The sequence below is a fragment of the Pongo abelii genome, chromosome 12, assembly GCF_028885655.2.
Source record: "Pongo abelii isolate AG06213 chromosome 12, NHGRI_mPonAbe1-v2.0_pri, whole genome shotgun sequence".
NCBI lineage: Eukaryota > Metazoa > Chordata > Mammalia > Primates > Hominidae > Pongo > Pongo abelii.
In genome coordinates, this window is record NC_071997.2 from 85998380 (window position 1) to 86016232 (window position 17853).

Genomic DNA, 17853 nt, shown 5'->3' on the forward strand with positions numbered 1-17853 from the left:
GCTCACAATGACCTGGGCTCTGGGGCAATTTCGCTCCCCACCCGGACCCTCCTCTCCCAACCCAGCTAGAGGCGTGGGGGCGCTCCCCGCGAGATGTCACCCCCTTTTCCCGTGCGCCCAGCTCACTGTGAACCGGCAAGGGGCCAGGGTGTGATGTGGTCCCCAGCCGTCCACCCCCTTCTCCCAAGTCCCGTAGCCACGTCTCGCCCGGTCCCCTCGAATGTTTCCCCCAGGGCCTTGGGGCAGTAGGAAAGGGGATGTGGGAAGGTCAAGGAGGACGGCCCAGGGCGCCGAGGGGTAGGAAGTGCAGGGAGCAGGAGCCGCGTGGGGGGCGGGTGGGAAAGGGGGTGGATCAGCGGGCTAGGGGTTGCCAGGAGCGAAGCTTCGGGGGTGGGGCCGGCCGCCTGGCAGAGGGCGCGGCGGGGGAGGGGAGAGGAGCGCGCTCTGGGTAAGCGGCAAGGGGGCTCCGCCAAAGTTGCTCCAAAGTTCCCGGCCCGGGGAGCGGCCCCTTAGTCAGCAGTTCCGAGGCTTACCTGCGTAGTGGTCGAAGACGGTGGGCACGTACTCCTCCGGGAAGGCGTCGTTGGCATAGCTCATGAGTAGGCACGTCTTGCCCACCGCCCCGTCGCCGACCACCACGCACTTGAGCATCAGCGCGCCGGGCCCGTGAGCCATGCTGCTGCCGGCCGGCCTCCGGGCATGGTCCCCCCGGAGCCCCCGCCCCGGCCCCGGGCTCAGCCCCAGCCCGCCTGGGGGGTCCGCCGCCGTCGCCGCCGCTCCGCGCCGCAGGGCCGCCCCCCCGGCCCCATGCAGCGGCTCCCCTCGCCGGAGGGGAGGGGGCGGCGGGCCCGGGGCGCTGCCGCCGCCGCGGTCGCCGCCCGGATCCCCGCCCCGGCCCCGGTCGCCGCGCCCGCCCGCTGCCCCCGCCACTCGGCACCCGCGCCCTCTCCCCGGCCCGGCCTCCCCAAGAGGATCCGCCGGATCATAAGACCGGCCGGCCCCGGGGGAGACGGCAACTTTGGGGAGGGCGGCGGAGGGGAGGGGCCAGGCGGCTCTCCCCGCCCCGCGCCAGCCCGGGCCCCTCCCGCGGCGCCCCGGAGGAGGGCGGGCCCAGGCGCCTCCCCGAGCGCGGCCCTGCCGGCGCACCCGAGCCCCACTCCCTGCGAGGGCCGCGCGGAGGGGCGCGCAGGAGGAGGAGGAGCCGAGGACCGCGGAGGGGAGGAGGGGAGCCGCCTGGGGAGCCGAGGGCTCCTCGCGCAAGTGCCCGCAGCGCCCGGAAGCGTCCAAAGGCCCCGATGCTGGGAGAAGACGTGGAGGCCTTTCGGGGAACCACGACGACTTCCACGATGACGCAATAGTCATGCCAAATTATACATGTATATTTCACCTCCACCCGGAAGGCTAGAGCCATCCTCTCGGCCTCTAAGTGCACAACGGAACTAGAAATCAAGGAAGAGAGACCAAAAGGGTAAAAAAAAAAAAAAAAAAAAAAATTTAAGGCGCGTGGGGTGGTGGCGGTCCTTGAGCTGGAAAGCAGGGACCCTGGCTTATTGCGTGGCCCCCCCACCACCACCCCACGCCTTCCGTAGCACAAGCTTTAATCATTTACTATGAAACCGGTGACTAAGGGAGATACAGCGTGTTGAACCACTGAAGCACGCCCCCCCCCCCCCACACACCAGCCAGAAAAGGGATACCCCGTCGGCTCTGGACCCGGCAAATGTACCTGGGCTCCCCCTGGAGGCCACATTCTCCGAGGTCCCCTTTCGGTCCCCAGTGTCCCTCAAAGGTATTCCGTTGTAATCCCGGAGAACTGATACACCCTAGTGCTCTGAAACTTGGCCTGTGCTCGAGGCGGCAACCCCTGCCCCTCTGCCTGGCGATGCCTGAACACACCCATCTGGCCAGATCCTGTTCACTGGCCAAGAATGCAGCATTGAACATTGGGCACTGGGGCGGGGGTGCACTCCGCGCTGACACCGCACCCCTCCCCTCAACTTGCTGACTAGAGGTAATCGCTTCCTTTCATCGATTCACAGCGCTAGAAAAATGCAGCATTGAGAGGCAGCGCGGAGGTCAACTGGACCATCCCCCTTAGGTTGTGGGGAAGAAAACTGAGACCTAAAAAGGTGAAGCGGTCGTCCCAAAGGCTTCCAGCTGCTCCCAGTACTCAAGGACTTGGAGCACACTTGGGGAAATGCTCACTGTTGTATTCCCATTCCTCACTATCCGGGAGGCCTGAACTCTCAAACTCCGAATCTGATTTCCACTCTCCCAGGAAGGCTTCGGAAATCACTGTAAGTTCCTTGCAGATTCTCATTGAGCCTCTCCCCAGGACCCACCCTTTGGCCCTGCGTGTCTGCGAGTAGATATGCGCATTGCTAGCTGCTTTAGATGCAATTAATCTGGAAGATATTTTGTATGGACTGAATAACAGGTTGAGGAAGGCAGAACAGTGCCTTAAGGTCAGTTCCTGGTTCAAGACCGGCCTCTGCTAGTTGCTCTTAGAGAGAAAGAGAGCAGGGCCTGCCCCATTCTTGGCTTTCAGGACCATTTGTTCAGGCAGCATTTGCAGGGACTCGTGTCCTGAAAGGAGGGTCTATCCAGGAGCTTGAGAAGGAGAGCACTCAGCCAGGAGAGCTGAGTTTGGTCCTAGCTCTGACCCTGGTTAGCAGTGTTACCTTGAGCATGTCACTTCCCTTCTCAGGGCCTCCGTTTTCTCATCTATAAATGTGAACTAAGAGTAGGAGAAGCTCTGGGAATGTCATAGCACTCCCAGTGGGGAACTGATGTCCGATGAATCATGCAGTGGTGACTTCATTGGTGACAGTGACCTCATTCTTTTGGCCCACAGAGTTGCCAAAACTGACTGCCAGGAATACTTAGAGCTCTGGGGCTGATCCCACTTGGTGTGTATGTGGGATGGGGAGGGGGGCTATCCAGAATGCCCCCCTGTCAGCCCATGAATGCCTTAGCTGGAAGCACCAATCAGACCTCAACAGAAACCTCACTTTCCCATGAGCAAAGAAGATAATGTCCAAGTGGTTAAAAAACAAACAAAAAAAAAGGGTTACAGAAAAAGCTCTCAAATTTCAGGGATTGGAGATAGAAAGCACTTTGTTTCTGAATGTCCCATAGGCTGTCTGCTTGCTTCTCTCCTTTTATTTGTGCAAATGTTGAAACAGACACAGGTCTGTGAAGAGAACAGTGAAATTTCTTTTTCTTTTCTTTTCTTTTTTTTTTTTTTTTTGAGACAGGGTCTTGCTCTGTCGTTCAGGCTGGCGTGCAAAGGCATGATCTTGGTTCACTGCAACCTCTGCCTCCCTGGTTCAAGTGATTCTCCAGCCTCAGCCTCCAAGTAGCTAGGATTACAGGCATGTGCCATCATGCCCGGCTAATTTTTGTATTTTTTTGCAGAGCGGGGTTTCGCCATGTTGCCCAGGCTAGTCTCGAACTCTTGAGTTCAAAGTGATCCGCATGCCTCAGCCTCCCAAAGTTCTGGGCTTACAGGTCACTGCACCTGGCTGAGAACAGTGAAATTGCTAATTAGCCTTCTCTTACTCTTTTTCCTGTACTCCCTCCTTCTTCCCCTACTTAATGCATTCCATATTTCAATTAACAAGCATTTATTGAGGTCTGCTAGATGCCAGATTTTATTCCTGGGCTGGGGACAAAGAGCTGGAAAGCCACAGTCACTTCTAGCTAAAGCATTCAAGGAACTTATTAGCAAACAGGCAAGCACTCTATAGTGTGAGCAGTGCTGTGCTAGAGAATAGAGAATAGGCTTCTGGAGGCGCAGAGGAGGCAATTAGTACATAGCTCCAGGTGTGCTGAGGAAGGATTTGTGGAAGTGATGTCACTGACCTGAGGCTTAAGAGTCTAATGGGAGTAAGGTAAGAATGCCTGGGAAAGGCCAAGAGCCCTGCATCAAAGCAAGAAGGAACAGCACACAACTTCCTGGGAATGGTGAGGCATGTAAGGTGGACAGAGTGCATGATTAGTGGTGCTGGGGAACTGGTTTGTATTTAATTGGGAACCATATAATGCAGGCAGTCCATGAGCTTCTGAAAGCCATATGAAGAAGAATGCAGGGTCTGGCATGGGTTGGGCAGTCTCCACTGTACAAAGGCCGAAGGCCAGGGCCAATGGGGCCACTGAGGAAGAAATCTGACCCACACGCTTACTACAAAGGCATGGCCCCAGCTCAATGCTGTGTTCATTGTAAGAAGGGCACTTTTTTCTTATCACAAATGTGACTTCTGTTTGTCAAACCCTGTGCCCATAGGGGTGCATCCACTCAGAGGGGAACCTTGGTCTATGTAGCAAAAGATGAAGGCACTGTCTAGGCAAGCAGTGGTTCTGGGAGAGAGGATGTAATGAAGGGAATAAACACAAATTTCTAGAGCATCTGCTGTATACTGTATCCAGTTATGGTCCTGGGTATTTGGTGCTCATTGATATAGGACATCTTATTTCATCCCCAAACAACCTTGTAAACTTTGTAGAGAGTATGTATTGGTTTGTCTATCCAGAACAGCACCATTCACTTCTGCTAAATGTTTTTATAATGTAATCTCTGTAATCATGTGGTTTAAATGGAAGCTGCCATCTTCTTATACATCCTGCCCCTGGTACCTATTGAGCCCTAGGTGGACACCTGATTCAAGATGGGACAATTAGAACTCTTTCCTGAATTTTTTTTTTTTTTTTTGAGACAGAGTCTCACTCTGTTGCCCAGGCTGGAATGCAGTGGTGCAGTCTCGGCTCACTATAGCCTCAACCTCCCAGGCTCAAGCAATTCTCTCACCTCAGCCTCCCAAGAAGCTGGGATTATAGGCGTGAGCCACCAAGCCTTTCCTGAGAATTTTGAATTTGGGATTCACGGCAGGAGTTTCTCCTCTTTTGCTAACTGAACTGGGCGATGTGAGCCTGGAAGCTGTAGGTCATTTATGTTTCAGCCATTCACAAAGTAGCCAGTCCAAGGAAATGTAGCTAAAGTGCAGAGAGAAGCAAAGAGAGAGAGAGAACACCACCACCACCACCACCACCACTACTCCCCCATCACAAAGGGCAGAGAGGAAACAGGCCATCTGTGAGTTACTGATTTGCATCACCCCTGAGATCCTGTTGCACAACTGTTCTCTGACTGGTCATTTGAGTTAATGAATCTTCCCCTTTTTTTTGCCCAGTGAGTAGGGGTTAGTTTTCTGTAACTGGTAACCAAAGGAATCCTATTACAATATTATATCTATAGTTCAGATTAGATGATGAGATTAAGAAGCTTGCCCCAAATCACACAGCTGGTAAGTGGCAGAGCTAGGTTTCAAAATCATCTCTCTTCAAAGCTAATGCATTTGCCATATTCCACGTTGACAAAGTATCAAAAGTTTTTGAGTAAAAAAATGACAAGCTTGGACCTGTCATTTGGGAAGGTCACTCTGGGACTCATAGAAAATGGATTTGGAAAGGATAAGGGTGAAGGCAGAAAGAGCCAGGAGGAGACAGATCACAACAGTCTGACCCAAGCATGGCAGTGAACATGAAGAGGAGGCAGTGGGTTTCAGGGAGATTTGGATGACGGAATCCACAGGGCTTGGTAGCAGTGTGGGGATATGGGGATGACAGAGGATGTGAGAGAGAACAAGGTTTTACGATAACTCTGAGGCATCTACATTATGATTTCATCTACTTTCTTTTTTTTTTCTTTTTAATGTCCTCTGTTGTTATCTTCCCACTTCTTCTTTGGACTTCTTCCTCGCTTTTTAAGCCTTTCCATCTCCGATTGTTTCCTAACCACGCAACTGACTGTCTAAATCAAGCTGAGATTAGAACTCTAGAGGACAGTATGTTCTAAAACACATTCATTTGCATCATTTTGTGTGTTCCCTCATGTCTGCTTAGGAAATGGAAAAATGGACTCCAAGGGATCATTTGGTGTTGTGGCTAGGATGTTTTAGGTTGCAAGTCATAGAAAATTCAACTTGAACCAGCTTCAGCAATGAGGGAAGTGTATGGACTTCTGTTATGGAAAAATCCAGAAGTAGTCCAAGCTTCAGGCATGAATTGATCAGAACTCTTTTTTTTTTTTTTTTTTCTGCACATCTCTCAGTTTTTCTTCTTCTCTATGGGTCAGCTTTCTACTCAGCATACCTTCTTTCCTGGAAGCAAAATGGTTGCACCAAGTCCAGGCATCACCATCCATATACCATGTTTTCCAGAAGGAAAGAGAGCTTCTCTTGACCCACTTATTGAACAAAGTCTTGAACTTCGTCTGATTAGTTCAACTTAGTTCATCCCTGAACCAGTCATGGTGGGTAGTAAACTGTCAGGTGACTGTTGCCTTAGGCCTGGGCTACTGTCCATCCCTAAAACCATCACTGTGGCAAGGAGTTGGGACTATCCTAATTGGGCCTATCAGCCCTGCCCCGACAGGGGCTGGGGTTTCACAGCTACCCAGGTTCTATGGTTTCTGCACAGTGAGTGACAAGTTTGGGGGAATGCATGCCGAGGAGGCAACCAGCAATATACATCTACATTGTTGCCTAAGGGTCAGCGTTCCTAGGCCTTCCCCTGGCTACACTGGAAATAAAGAATTTTAGGATAGGCCAGGTACAGTGGCTTATACCTGTAATCCCAGCACTTTGGGAGGCCGAGGTGGGAGGATCAGTTGAGGTCAGGAGTTTGAGACCAGCCTGGCCAACATGGTGAAACCCCGTCTCCACTAAAAGTACAAAAATTAGCCAGACGTGGTGGCGGGCGCCTGTAATCCCAGCTACTCGGGAGGCTGAGTTAGGAGAATCACTTGAAACGGGAGGCAGAGGTTGCAATGAGCTGAGATGGTGCCACTGCACTCCAGGCTGGGCGCCAGAGCAAGACTCTCTCAAAAAAAAAAGTTTAGGAGACAGGCAAATGTTAAGAGGAGAGGAAGGTGAGAAGGCTCCAAATCAAATCTGTGATTTGTTCCAAATTTCAGGTGGATCGTCAATACAGGAGTCCATACTGACTCAATCCCTAATTTTGGCCTGTATTCTTCTCCCTGTCTGAACCATCTTCTTAGAAGTCACTGGTAAGGAGATAAAATGATGGTCATTCTTTAACACTGGTGCTGCCCTGCTGTTCTGTTATGCTTCTTCCCACCACAATGCCCAGAATCCTCACACTGCAGCCTCTTCACTCCGCAGGGCACCTGTTGGCCTTCCCTACAGCATCCTGCCACATACCCTACCTATCCCTATCCCTATTTTTCTCCCTGCCACTAAAACCTCCCATTGGCACCCTCTTCTCTTTGCACTCCAGTGTAGGTACACTGCACAATATTCTGAGCTAAGGTATTAATGGCTTAAACACCACAGCAATTTCTTAAAGGTCACTGGTTCCTAATGATCAGGCTGATAAATAAATCCAGTAGGATTGGTTTGCCTGGTTTTCATTCCCAGTTAGAATGTACATAGATCTCTTTTTCTAGTTGATTACATACCACAAACTCAGAAGAATGGCCCAGCCTCTGAGAACTTCGGCTCAAGCACTCTTAATGTTTTGCCGTTTTCATTTCTGTTTTCTGCTGCAACCTAAGGTCGGGAGACTAGTCATTGTGACTGACGGCATCACCACCCATTGCTGAACTATAGGAAAGGACATTTCCTTAGAGGTTGCTAGTATGGAATACTCATATGATTTAGGAGTGGTCTCCTCTCATAGGCTCCAAAGGACGCTAGGTCACAGATCCCTCCTCCAAAAATGAAATTAATTATTTTATTTTATGTTTCAGAACCAAGAGTGCCAGAAAACCATCCCAAGACTCACATAGTTGTTCCTCCATAGTGGATGTTTTGGCCACTGGACATCAGAACCACATATTGGGTTTGAAGAATCTTCTACATGGTGAGCCTTGGTGGGAAGAAAAGAATATCCCTTCCTTATAGAAGCTGAAATTACAGACTCTTGCTTTCCTTGTCAGACTTAAAAGCTAGTGTAGCTAGAGTTAAATACAGGGCACACTGTCTCTGGAGGCTGCAGCTTTAGTGGTGGGTACACAATTCAGTTCCTGACCCAGGAAGTGGCACATCAGGGCAGGCAGTGGTGTTGGTTGTGGTATAATTGAGTTCCTGGTTCAGAAGTGACAACTGTACACATGAGTTGTCTAGGGTTTGGTGAAAACAATGGTATTGAAAGTGGTTTTCTCATCAAATTAGTTCCTGAGTCATGTGTCGAACACTGTTTCTATCTTGAGCAGCTTCTCTAGCCTTTCTACAATCCTGTGACCTGCCTGTGATCCTTTTAAGATTTCTTTCTGTTTAATCGACCACAAACAGCTTCTGTTGCTTGCAACCCAGGCTCCTGAGAAGGGATTGGAGAAGCAGATCACTTTATTAATGTGCTTCATGTAGAGAGAGTAGAGATTTCCACCTCTACCGTACCTAAATAGCTGGTACTGGATGTACCTTTCTAATGTGAGCAACTTTAAAATTGAACAGAATATATGAAACCTCTCTTTTCAGACATTGAACAGCATGTAGCACAGGACCGTGATTCCTGAAAGTAGGGAACAAATGGGGCAAACCCTATCACTCTAACTTTCTGCTGAAAAATTCTGTCTAAATTGTAGCACAATGAGGGGGAACCCAAGCAGAGCATAGTGGTCTTGCTGAGTTGAGGAGATAGTTGAGCAGACTTTTCAAGGCAGAGTATCAGAGAGAATATAACAGCAAAACAAGCTCCTGGAATCCCTTTGAATCTGTTGCTGAATACTAAGCTGCACATGCATAAGGTGAAACTTCACAGTGCGAGGCAAAGAACTACCGCAGAGCTGTGAGCTGATTGGTTCCCAGGGCTCACTGGGCAATATTTGAGTTTCAACTCGCCAATGTGAAGAAACCTTGCTGAGTGTCCAGGGAATTCAGTAGAAATCCCAAAAGGGTAAGGCATTAGTAGAAGGGCTAACTAAGCTGAAAAGTGAGGTAACTCTAGACTTCCTCCAACAAGGTTTAGAAAGCAGCCTCAAAAAGAGGAAGTTCATCCGCTACTACCGTAACTGCCAGCCAAAACAAATTTTACCATTTTTAAAACAACAAAATACAGACATTTAACAACATTAAATTCAGAATGTTAGAAATACTAGATATGCAAATAAGTAGGGAAATAGAACCCAAAATCAGGAGAAAAATCATTTACTAGAAACAAACCCAAAAATGACAGAGATAATAACATTAGCAGACAAGGACTTAAAAAATTGAAATAAACACAAGGATTTAAAGGAAAACATGAACATAGTGAAGAAAAAACTAGAAGATATAGAAAATAACCAAATGGAACTTCTGGAGCTGAAAAATACAACACCTATAATGAATAATTCAGTGGTTGAGCTTAACAGTAGATTAGATATTGTGGAATGAAATATCTGTGACACTGAAGACATAGCAATAGAAACTGTCCAAATTAAAGCAGAGAGAAAGGAAACAAAAGAAACACAGACACACAGAGCCTCAATCACCTTAAGACGATATTAAAAACTGGAGTCCTCGAAAAGGATTAAGGGTGATGATTTAAAGGCCAAAAACAAAGTCCCAAATTTCATGAAAATTGTAAACATATAGCTCCAAGAAGCTCAACAAATCCAAAGTAGGAGAAAAACAAAGCAAACCATATCAAGTGAGGCAGTTTGTAATTAAATCACTGAAAACCAGTAATAAGTAGAAAAAATTTAAAAAAAGAGAAAAAAAGACACATTTTATACAGGGAACAAAGACAGATATAATTGCAGACTTCTCTTCAGAAATAATGCAAACTAGAACTTAATGAAATCGCATCTTTAAAGTGATAAAAGAAAAAGAAAGCACTGTCAATCTAGAATTCTATATCCACCAGAAATATTCTGTAAAATTGAAGGTAAAATAAATGTTTGTCGACAACAAAAGGCTTAAAGTTTTTTTTAAACCAGAAGATCTTCAATACAAGAAATACGAAATAAAGTTCCTGAGGCAGAAAAAACATGGTACCAGATGAAACCACTGACCTACACAAAGAAATGAAGAGCACCATAAATGGTAAATACATGGGTAAATATGAGACATTTCTTTCTCTGTTACAAAATCCTTTAAAACATAATTGACCTTGGCCGGGTATGGTGGCTCACACCTGTAATCCCAGAACTTTTGGAGGCTGAGGCAGGTATATTGCTTGAACTCGAGAGTTTAAGACCAGCCTAGGCAACATGGCAAAACCCCATCTCTACAAAAAATACAAAAATATAGCTGGGTGTGGTGGCACACTCCTATAGTCCCAGCTACTCAGGTGGCTGAGGTGGAAGGATCACTTGAGCCCAGGAGGTCAAGGCTGCATGAGCTGAGATCATGCCACTGCACTCCAGTCTGGGTGATAGAGCCAGACCATGTCTCAAAAAAAAAAAACAACAAAAAAAACCCAAACCATTATATCTATCTAACTATCTATCTATCTATCTATCTATCTATCTATCTATCTATCTATCTACACATACATGCACACACTATATATGATATGACATTATATATAATGTTAGACATATAATATGTTAGATATATAATATAACGTTAGATATATAATATAATTTTAGATATATAACGTTAGATATATATATAATTAAAAATAAAAAACACAATTGACCATCTAAAGCAAAACTAATAGCAGTATATTACATGGTTTGTAACATGTAGAAATAAAACCTATAACAATAATAACAAAAGGGATAGAAAAACAGAAATAGAACTATATTCTTAAAAAATCCTTACATTGCACATTAAATGATATAGTATTATCTGAAGGTTGTCTTAGTCTCTTCCTGCTGTCATAGCAATCTACCATAGACTGGGTCATTCATAAATAATAAAAATTCATTTCTCATAGTTCTAGAGGCTGGGAAGTCTAAGATCAAGGAATCAGCAGATTTGGCATCTGGTGAGGGCTCACTTTCTGCTTCCAAGATGGCATTTTGTTGCCGCATGCTTCAGAGGGAAAGGAACAAACACTATGACCTCACATGGTAGAAGGGAAAAGGGGGTTAAAGCAAATAACAAAAAACTCTCTTAAGCCCTTTTATAAGGGCACTAATCCCATCCATGAGGGCTCTCCCCTTCCAAATTACCTCCCAAAGTTTCCTCCTCTTAATACCATCACCTTGGGGTTTAAGTTTCAACATAAATTTTGGAAGGACACATACATTCAAACTATAACAAAGGTTGACTAAGAAAACTTAAAGATGCATGTTGTAACCTAGAGCAATCACTATAAATAAATAAATAAATACATAAATACATAAATAAAGCAAAGAGGTATTTTTAATAAGCCAACAGTAAAGACAAAGTAGAATACCAAAAAAAACCAAAAAATCAAAAAGAAAGTCAGGAGGGTGCCAAGATCATTCAATGGTCTTAGGAAAAGAGTAGTCTCTTCAATAAATGGTGATGAGACAAACTAGATATCCACATGCAAAAGAATGAATCTGGATCCTTCCCTCTCAACATATACAAACATTTACTCAAAATGAATTGACAAACAAAAGACATGAGCTAAGACCATAAACTTTTAGGAGAAAACCTAGGGATAGATCAACACTTTCTTATATATGATGTCAAAAGCATAGCAACAAAAGTAAAACCAAAACTGGACTTCATAAAAATTACAAATCTTTTCTGCATCAAAGGACATTATCAAGAAAGTGAAAAGACAGCATACAGAATGAGAGAAAATACTTACAAATCAAATAGCTCATAAGACTCTAGCATCCAGAATGTATAAAGTTCTCTTATCATTCAACAATAAAATGACAAATAATTTATTTTTTTAAAGGGGCAAAAGACTTGAACAGACATTTCTCCAAACAAGATATAAATCACCAACAAGCACATGAAAAGGTATTCAACATCGTTAGTAGTTAGTCTTTAGGTAAATGTAAAGAAAAACCTCAATGAGGTACCCCTTTACACCCATTAGGATGGCTATAATTAGGGGTGGGGAAGGAAAATAAGTGTTGGTGAAGATGTGAAGAAATTGGAACCCTTTAGATTGCTGGTGGGAACATAAAATGGTTCAACCTCTGGAAAACAGTTCGAAGGTCTTTGAAAAAGTTAATTATAGAATTACAATATGACCCAGCAATTCTAGAGCTAGGTATATATCCAAAAGAATTGAAAACAGGTCCTCAAATAAATACATGTGCATACCATGTTCACAGTGGCACTATTCCCAGTAGCCAAAAGGTGAAGACAGCTCAAATGTTTATCAATCGGTGAGTAGATAAATTGTGGTATATTGATACAGTGGAATATTATTGAGCCATAAAAAGTAATGCAGTACTGATAGCTGCTACAATGTGGATGAATCTCTAAAACGTTATGCAAAGTGAAAGTAGCCAGACACAAAATGCTATGTGTTGTATGTTTCCATTTACATGAAATATCCAGAACAGGTAAATTCATAGACAGAATGTAGGTTGGTGGTTGCTATGGGCTGGGGATGGTAGGGTTTGAAGGGAAAATGAGGAGCAACTGCTTAATGAATATGAGGTTTCCTTTTGGAGTGATAAAAGTGTTTTGAAACTAGATAGAGGCAATGGTTGTACAACCTTGTGAATGTAATAAATGCTACTGAAATATTACTTTAAATTCACCTCAATTTCAAAAAATGTATTCATCAACCAAGAGAAAAAAAGTCAGGTAATATGGTTTGGCTGTGTCCTCACCCAAATCTCATCTTGAATTGTAGCTCCCATAATTCCCACGTGCCATGGGAGGGGCCCGGTGGGAAGTAATTGAATCATGGGCTTGGGTCTTTTCTGTGCTGTTCTTGTGCTAGTGAATAAGTCTCATGAGATCTGATGGTTTTACAAAGGGGAGTTCCCCTGTACAAGCTTTCTCTTGCCTGCTGCCGTGTAAGATGTGTCTTGCTTCCCCTTTGCTTTCTGCCATGATTGTAAGGCCTCCCAGACATGCTGAACTGTGAGTCAATGAAACCTCTTTCCTTTATATATTACCCAGTCCTGGTTATGTCTTTATTAGCAGTGTGAGAACAAACTAATACATCAGGAAAAGAGGAAAAAAGGAAGAAAGAATAGCTGGTTAAAATAGAAAACAAATAGCAAAATAAAAGACTTAAATCCAACCATACTGATAATTATATAATATATAATAACACTTGAGGAGAGTGCAGGGCAGGTGGCCAGGGAAAGCAGGTAATAATGAGAACCTTTGTGTTTGAAGACCTAAATGACAAACTGTTTGACCTCTGAAATGAGTATTGGAGAAAGGAGGAGGATGATGGTTCTTGGTTCCTGAGAGGTGGATGCCTGACCTACCCTGAGATAGTGGCAGAATTGGGGGCATGACCACCCCACCCACCACCATCATCCCTTTACTGTGCACAGGCCTGAACCTCTTCTCAGCTTCTGTTCAGCCCAGTGCTTCCCTCCTGGAGCCATCCTGGTGTCTCACATGCTGTAGGGACCAGGGAATCCTGGGGCTGGAAGAGGAGAGGGCTCTGTGTGTAGGTGGTAGGAGACTGAGCTGCATTCTGGAGATGTGCAGTTGTGGCCTGAACTGAGTGATCCTGAGACCTTCAGTTAAAGGTGGGAATTTCCAGCAGATGCCTTACAGTCAGGGATATCCTTCAACCTCCTTTGCAACAATGTAACAGGACAGGTTATAAAAATACTGAAATAATTTCTTTCTGGTTCGAAAACATTTCCTACCCTGAGCTCCCTGAGTGCCCTGATCAGGCCACTGCATCACCCTCATGTTCATCATCTTTGTACCCCCATCTCCTTCAACTCAAAGAAGGTTGCAAATTCCTAAGATTGTTGAGAGCCTATTGGGGAGACTACTTCCTCACCACCCAAACCATTCATCCATGGGTTCAATAAATTGTTATTATTATTATCATCATCATCATCATCATCATCATTATTAAAGACAGATGTCACTCTGTTACCCAGGCTGGAGTGCAGTGGCACTATCACAGCTCACTGCAGCCTCAAACGCTTGGGCTCTAGTGATCCTCCCGCCTCAGCTTCCTGAGTAGCTGAGACCATAGGTGCACACCACCATGCCTAGCTCATTTTTAAAATTTTTTGTAGAGATGGGGTCTTGCTACGTTTCCCAGGCTGGTCTCAAACTCCTGGCCTCAAGCAATCCTCCTGCCTTGGCCTTCCAAAGCACTGGGATTACAGGCGTGAGCCACCACACCCAGCCAAATCATTATTAAGCTACTGCTATGTACTAGACTCTGTGGGCAGTGTTGAAATGAGTGCAGAGTGGGTCAGAAATAGTCCTCTTCCCAAGAAGATCACTGAGGAAGCCCCTAGGCATGGTGAGGGACAGCACTGAATGGGTACAGTCTTTTCCTTGCAAACCAGTACCTTCCCTGCATTATAGGTTGAGCTGTGTCTAACAGCAAATGTGAGGCCAGCCAGGACTTGTCATGGTGAGAATTAAGTCAGTATCAAAGCAGTGTTGGGCATCTGAATGTGTAACTCAAGGCTGAGGACTAGTAGACACTGCTTCTGGTGTTCCTGCCCTCCCTCTTGGAGCTGTCCCTACCCACGACTTACAGGTTGGAGGCTTGGGCAGCCAGCTGCCTTTGAAGAGCTATTTCCCAGGGCTCCTTGCTGACTTCATACCTACCCTTGGCCCCTCTGGAGGCTGCCTGGGGCTCTGACCTCCAGCCTGGGCCAACTTCTCCATAGGCAGCTCTAGGAGTATGGTTCTAGGAAGGGCAGAATGAGGGGCTCTGGGAGCCCGTGGGCAGGGAAGTGGTGCTTTGTGAAAGACAGCATCTGATATTTCTCTCTCACTTTACAAAACTTGTTTGCTTCTTCCACTATTCGGCCTTCTCAGCTCCACTGTGAGGGCAACAGAACTCCTCATCAACATCCTGGTTTTACAGAAGTAGTTTTGTGTCTCTAGGTGAATTGAGGCAGATTGTCAGCCTTTATCCAGATTGCCCAACCTATGAGTGGCATCAGGACTGGGGTCTGAACCTCTGATGCCCAGTCCTGGATGCATCTTGTGACATCAAGCGGCTGCCCATGGAGCCTCCAAGGCAGAGGGAGACCTCCTATTCCAGGGGCAGCCTGGTTTCCACCCTCATGAAGTGGAAGAAGGGAGTCCTGCCCCAGAGGAGTCACCATCCTGTGATGTCCCATGTCTACCCAGCATGTGGGGCATGCCCACTATTAGCCACATAAACTGCTTATATGCCATGCAGCCAGACTCTCAGATCACTGCCACCACCCTGTTCCCACCTTCAAAGAGGGCTATTTCGGGGGGTGAATACTTTGACAAGTGGATTGAGTGGGTACATGAGACCTTCCAAGATCTTCTTAAGTAACAACTGATGGTTGCTTCACTGCTTTCTAAGAAGGGTGAATTTATTTAACTTGTAGTGCAGTGTTTCTCAAATATTTTGTCCTGCAAATTGCAGTAACAAATACATTTTTCATTGTGAACTGGAATACATACACATACATATATTATGTTTGTGTGTGTGCACATGTATCTATACATATAACAAAAGGTTTAATATAACAGTACTTAACCTTACCACCTGTAATGAATTCTGGATTTTTGATTCTATTTGGTTTCATTTCTTTTTAGTCAGTGATGATCCACTAAATGATTTCATAGTCCACCAAAGGGTCACTCACGGTTCACACTTGGAGACACCCAATGCAGGTCTCTGCTGGCTGAGTGCACTGGCTTGTGGCTGGAGGTGAGTGCTCAGGACCACAGATGGATAAAGAACCTCTATAACTCAACAACGACAAAAAAACAAACAACCTGATTTTAAAAATGGGCAAAGAACTTGAGTAGACAGTTTCCAAAGAAGATAAGCAAATGGCCAATAAGCGCATGAAAAGATGCTTAATATCACTTATTATTAGGGAAATGCAAGTCAAAACCACAATGGTACCACAATGGGTAATTTCATATCCATTAGGATGGCTATTATTTAAAAACAAAAAAAACCGCCAACAACAAACCCAGGACAAGGCATGGTGGCTCACACCTGTAATCCCAGCACTTTGGGAGGCTGAAGGGGAGTATCACTTGAGGCCAAGAGTTCAAGACCAGCCTGGGCAACAAAGTGAGACTCCTTCCTCTACAAAAAAATTTAAAAATTAGTTGGACTGGCCGGGCGCGGTGGCTCCCGCCTGTAATCCCAGCTCTTTGGGAGGCCAAGGTGGGCGGATCATGAGGTCAGGAGATCGAGACCATCCTGGCTAACAAGGTGAAACCCTGTCTCTACTAAAAATACAAAAAATTAGCCAGGCATGGTGGCAGGTGCCTGTAGTCCCAACCACTCAGGAGGCTGAGGCAGGAGAATGGCATGAACCTGGTAGGCAGAGCTTGCAGTGAGCCGAGATCGCGCCACTGCACACCAGCCTGGGCGACAGAGCGAGACTCTTGTCTCAAAAAAAATAAATAAATAAATAAAAATTAGATATGATGGTGTGCACCTGTAGTCCCAGCTACTCAGGAAGCTGAAGTGGGAAGATTGCTTGAGCCAGGAGTTTGAGGCTGCAGTTAGCTATGATCATGCCACTACACTCCAACCTGGGCAACAGAGCCAAGACACAAAAGAAAGAAAAAAACAAAAACAAAACCAGAAAACAGCAAGTACTGGCAAAGATGTGGAAACATGGGAACCCATGTGCATTGCTGTGAACTGTAAAATAGTGCGGCTGCTGGGGAAAATGGCGCGGACGTTCCTCAAAACACTGAGCTTAGAACTACTATATGATCCAGCAATTCCACTTCTAGGCATATGCCCCAAAGAAGTGAAAGCAGGTCTTTGAACAGATATTTATATATCCATGTTCATAGCAGCATTATTCACAACAGCCAAGAAAGGAGAGCACCCCAAGTCTCTATGAATGGATGAATAGACAAAATGTGGTATATACACACAATGAAATATCCAGCCATAAAAACGAAGGAAATTCTGACCTGTGCTACAACATGGGGAATCCTAAACACACCATACTAAGTGAAATAAGCCAGCCAAGGAAGGACAAATATTATGATTCTATTTATATGAGGTACCTGGAGTACTCAAATTCACAGAGACAGGAAGTAGAATGGTGGTTGCCAACAGTTACTTGGGGAAGAGTATGTGGGAAGACGAAAAAGTTCTGGAGATGGATGGTGGTGATAGTTGCAAAACCATGTGAATATTCTTAATGCTACATAAATGTACACTTAAAAAGGCAGGGTGTGGTGGTTCACACCTGTAATCCCAGCACTTGGGAGGCTGAGGCAGGTGGAACACTGGAGGTCAGGAGTTCGAGACCAGTCTGGCCAACATGGTGAAAACCCATTTCTACTAAAAATACATAATTAGCCAGGTGTGGTGATGCACGCCTGTAGTCCCAGCTACTCGGGAGGCTGAGGCACAAGAATTACTTGAAGCCAGGAGGCGGAGGTTGTAGTGAGCCGAGATCACACCACCTCACTCCAGCCTGGGCAACAAGAGTGAAACTCCGTCTCAAAATAATAATAATAAAAAATAATGTACACTTAAAACTGGTTAAATGGCAAAATTTGTTATGTACATTTTACCACAATAAAACAAAAAAGATAGGTTTCACTTTTAAAATAGGATTTCCAACTTCTCTAAAAAATCAGATCTTATGACATCCTAGTCCACATTTTCTAAGGCAACAGACCGGGGAAGTATTTGCCCCTTTGGACAGGGATGGAAACGAAGGGCTTTCCTTTTTGGAGAAACTGCTACTGGAAACTTCTAGATATGCAGCTTTGAAGCAAATGACTCTTGGGGAGAACCTGACTGCTTTGAAGTAACCTGCCTGCAGATGTTTTAGAA

The 17853-nt window shown here is 45.5% G+C and overlaps 1 protein-coding gene and 1 long non-coding RNA gene across 6 annotated transcripts in view; one reads left to right on the forward strand and one right to left on the reverse strand.

Moving 5' to 3' along the window:
- Positions 1-1362, reverse strand: part of RHOQ (ras homolog family member Q) — a 37105-nt gene extending 35743 nt beyond the window's left edge. For 3 of the 4 annotated variants that reach the window (XR_010136303.1, XR_010136302.1, XM_063713706.1), the window contains exon 1: positions 534-1362. Coding sequence is in view for 2 of the 4 variants with exons in the window: in XM_063713706.1 (XP_063569776.1) it covers positions 534-1362 (829 nt within the window). In the remaining 2 variants the exon portion in view is untranslated. The remainder of the gene's footprint in view (positions 1-533) is intronic. The other variant, XM_002812061.6, reaches the window with a different exon arrangement.
- LOC103889854 (uncharacterized) lies at positions 1241-16605 on the forward strand. Of its 2 annotated transcripts, XR_008522149.1 has the most exons (7): positions 1241-1468; positions 2040-2297; positions 6974-7066; positions 7769-7881; positions 9938-10043; positions 11824-11888; positions 15628-16605. It is a non-coding gene; the product is annotated as an uncharacterized LOC103889854 (long non-coding RNA). The 2 variants fall into 2 exon arrangements; XR_010136304.1 differs by lacking the exon at positions 15628-16605 and having other exon boundaries at positions 11824-12552.
- Positions 16606-17853: the final 1248 nt, after the last annotated feature.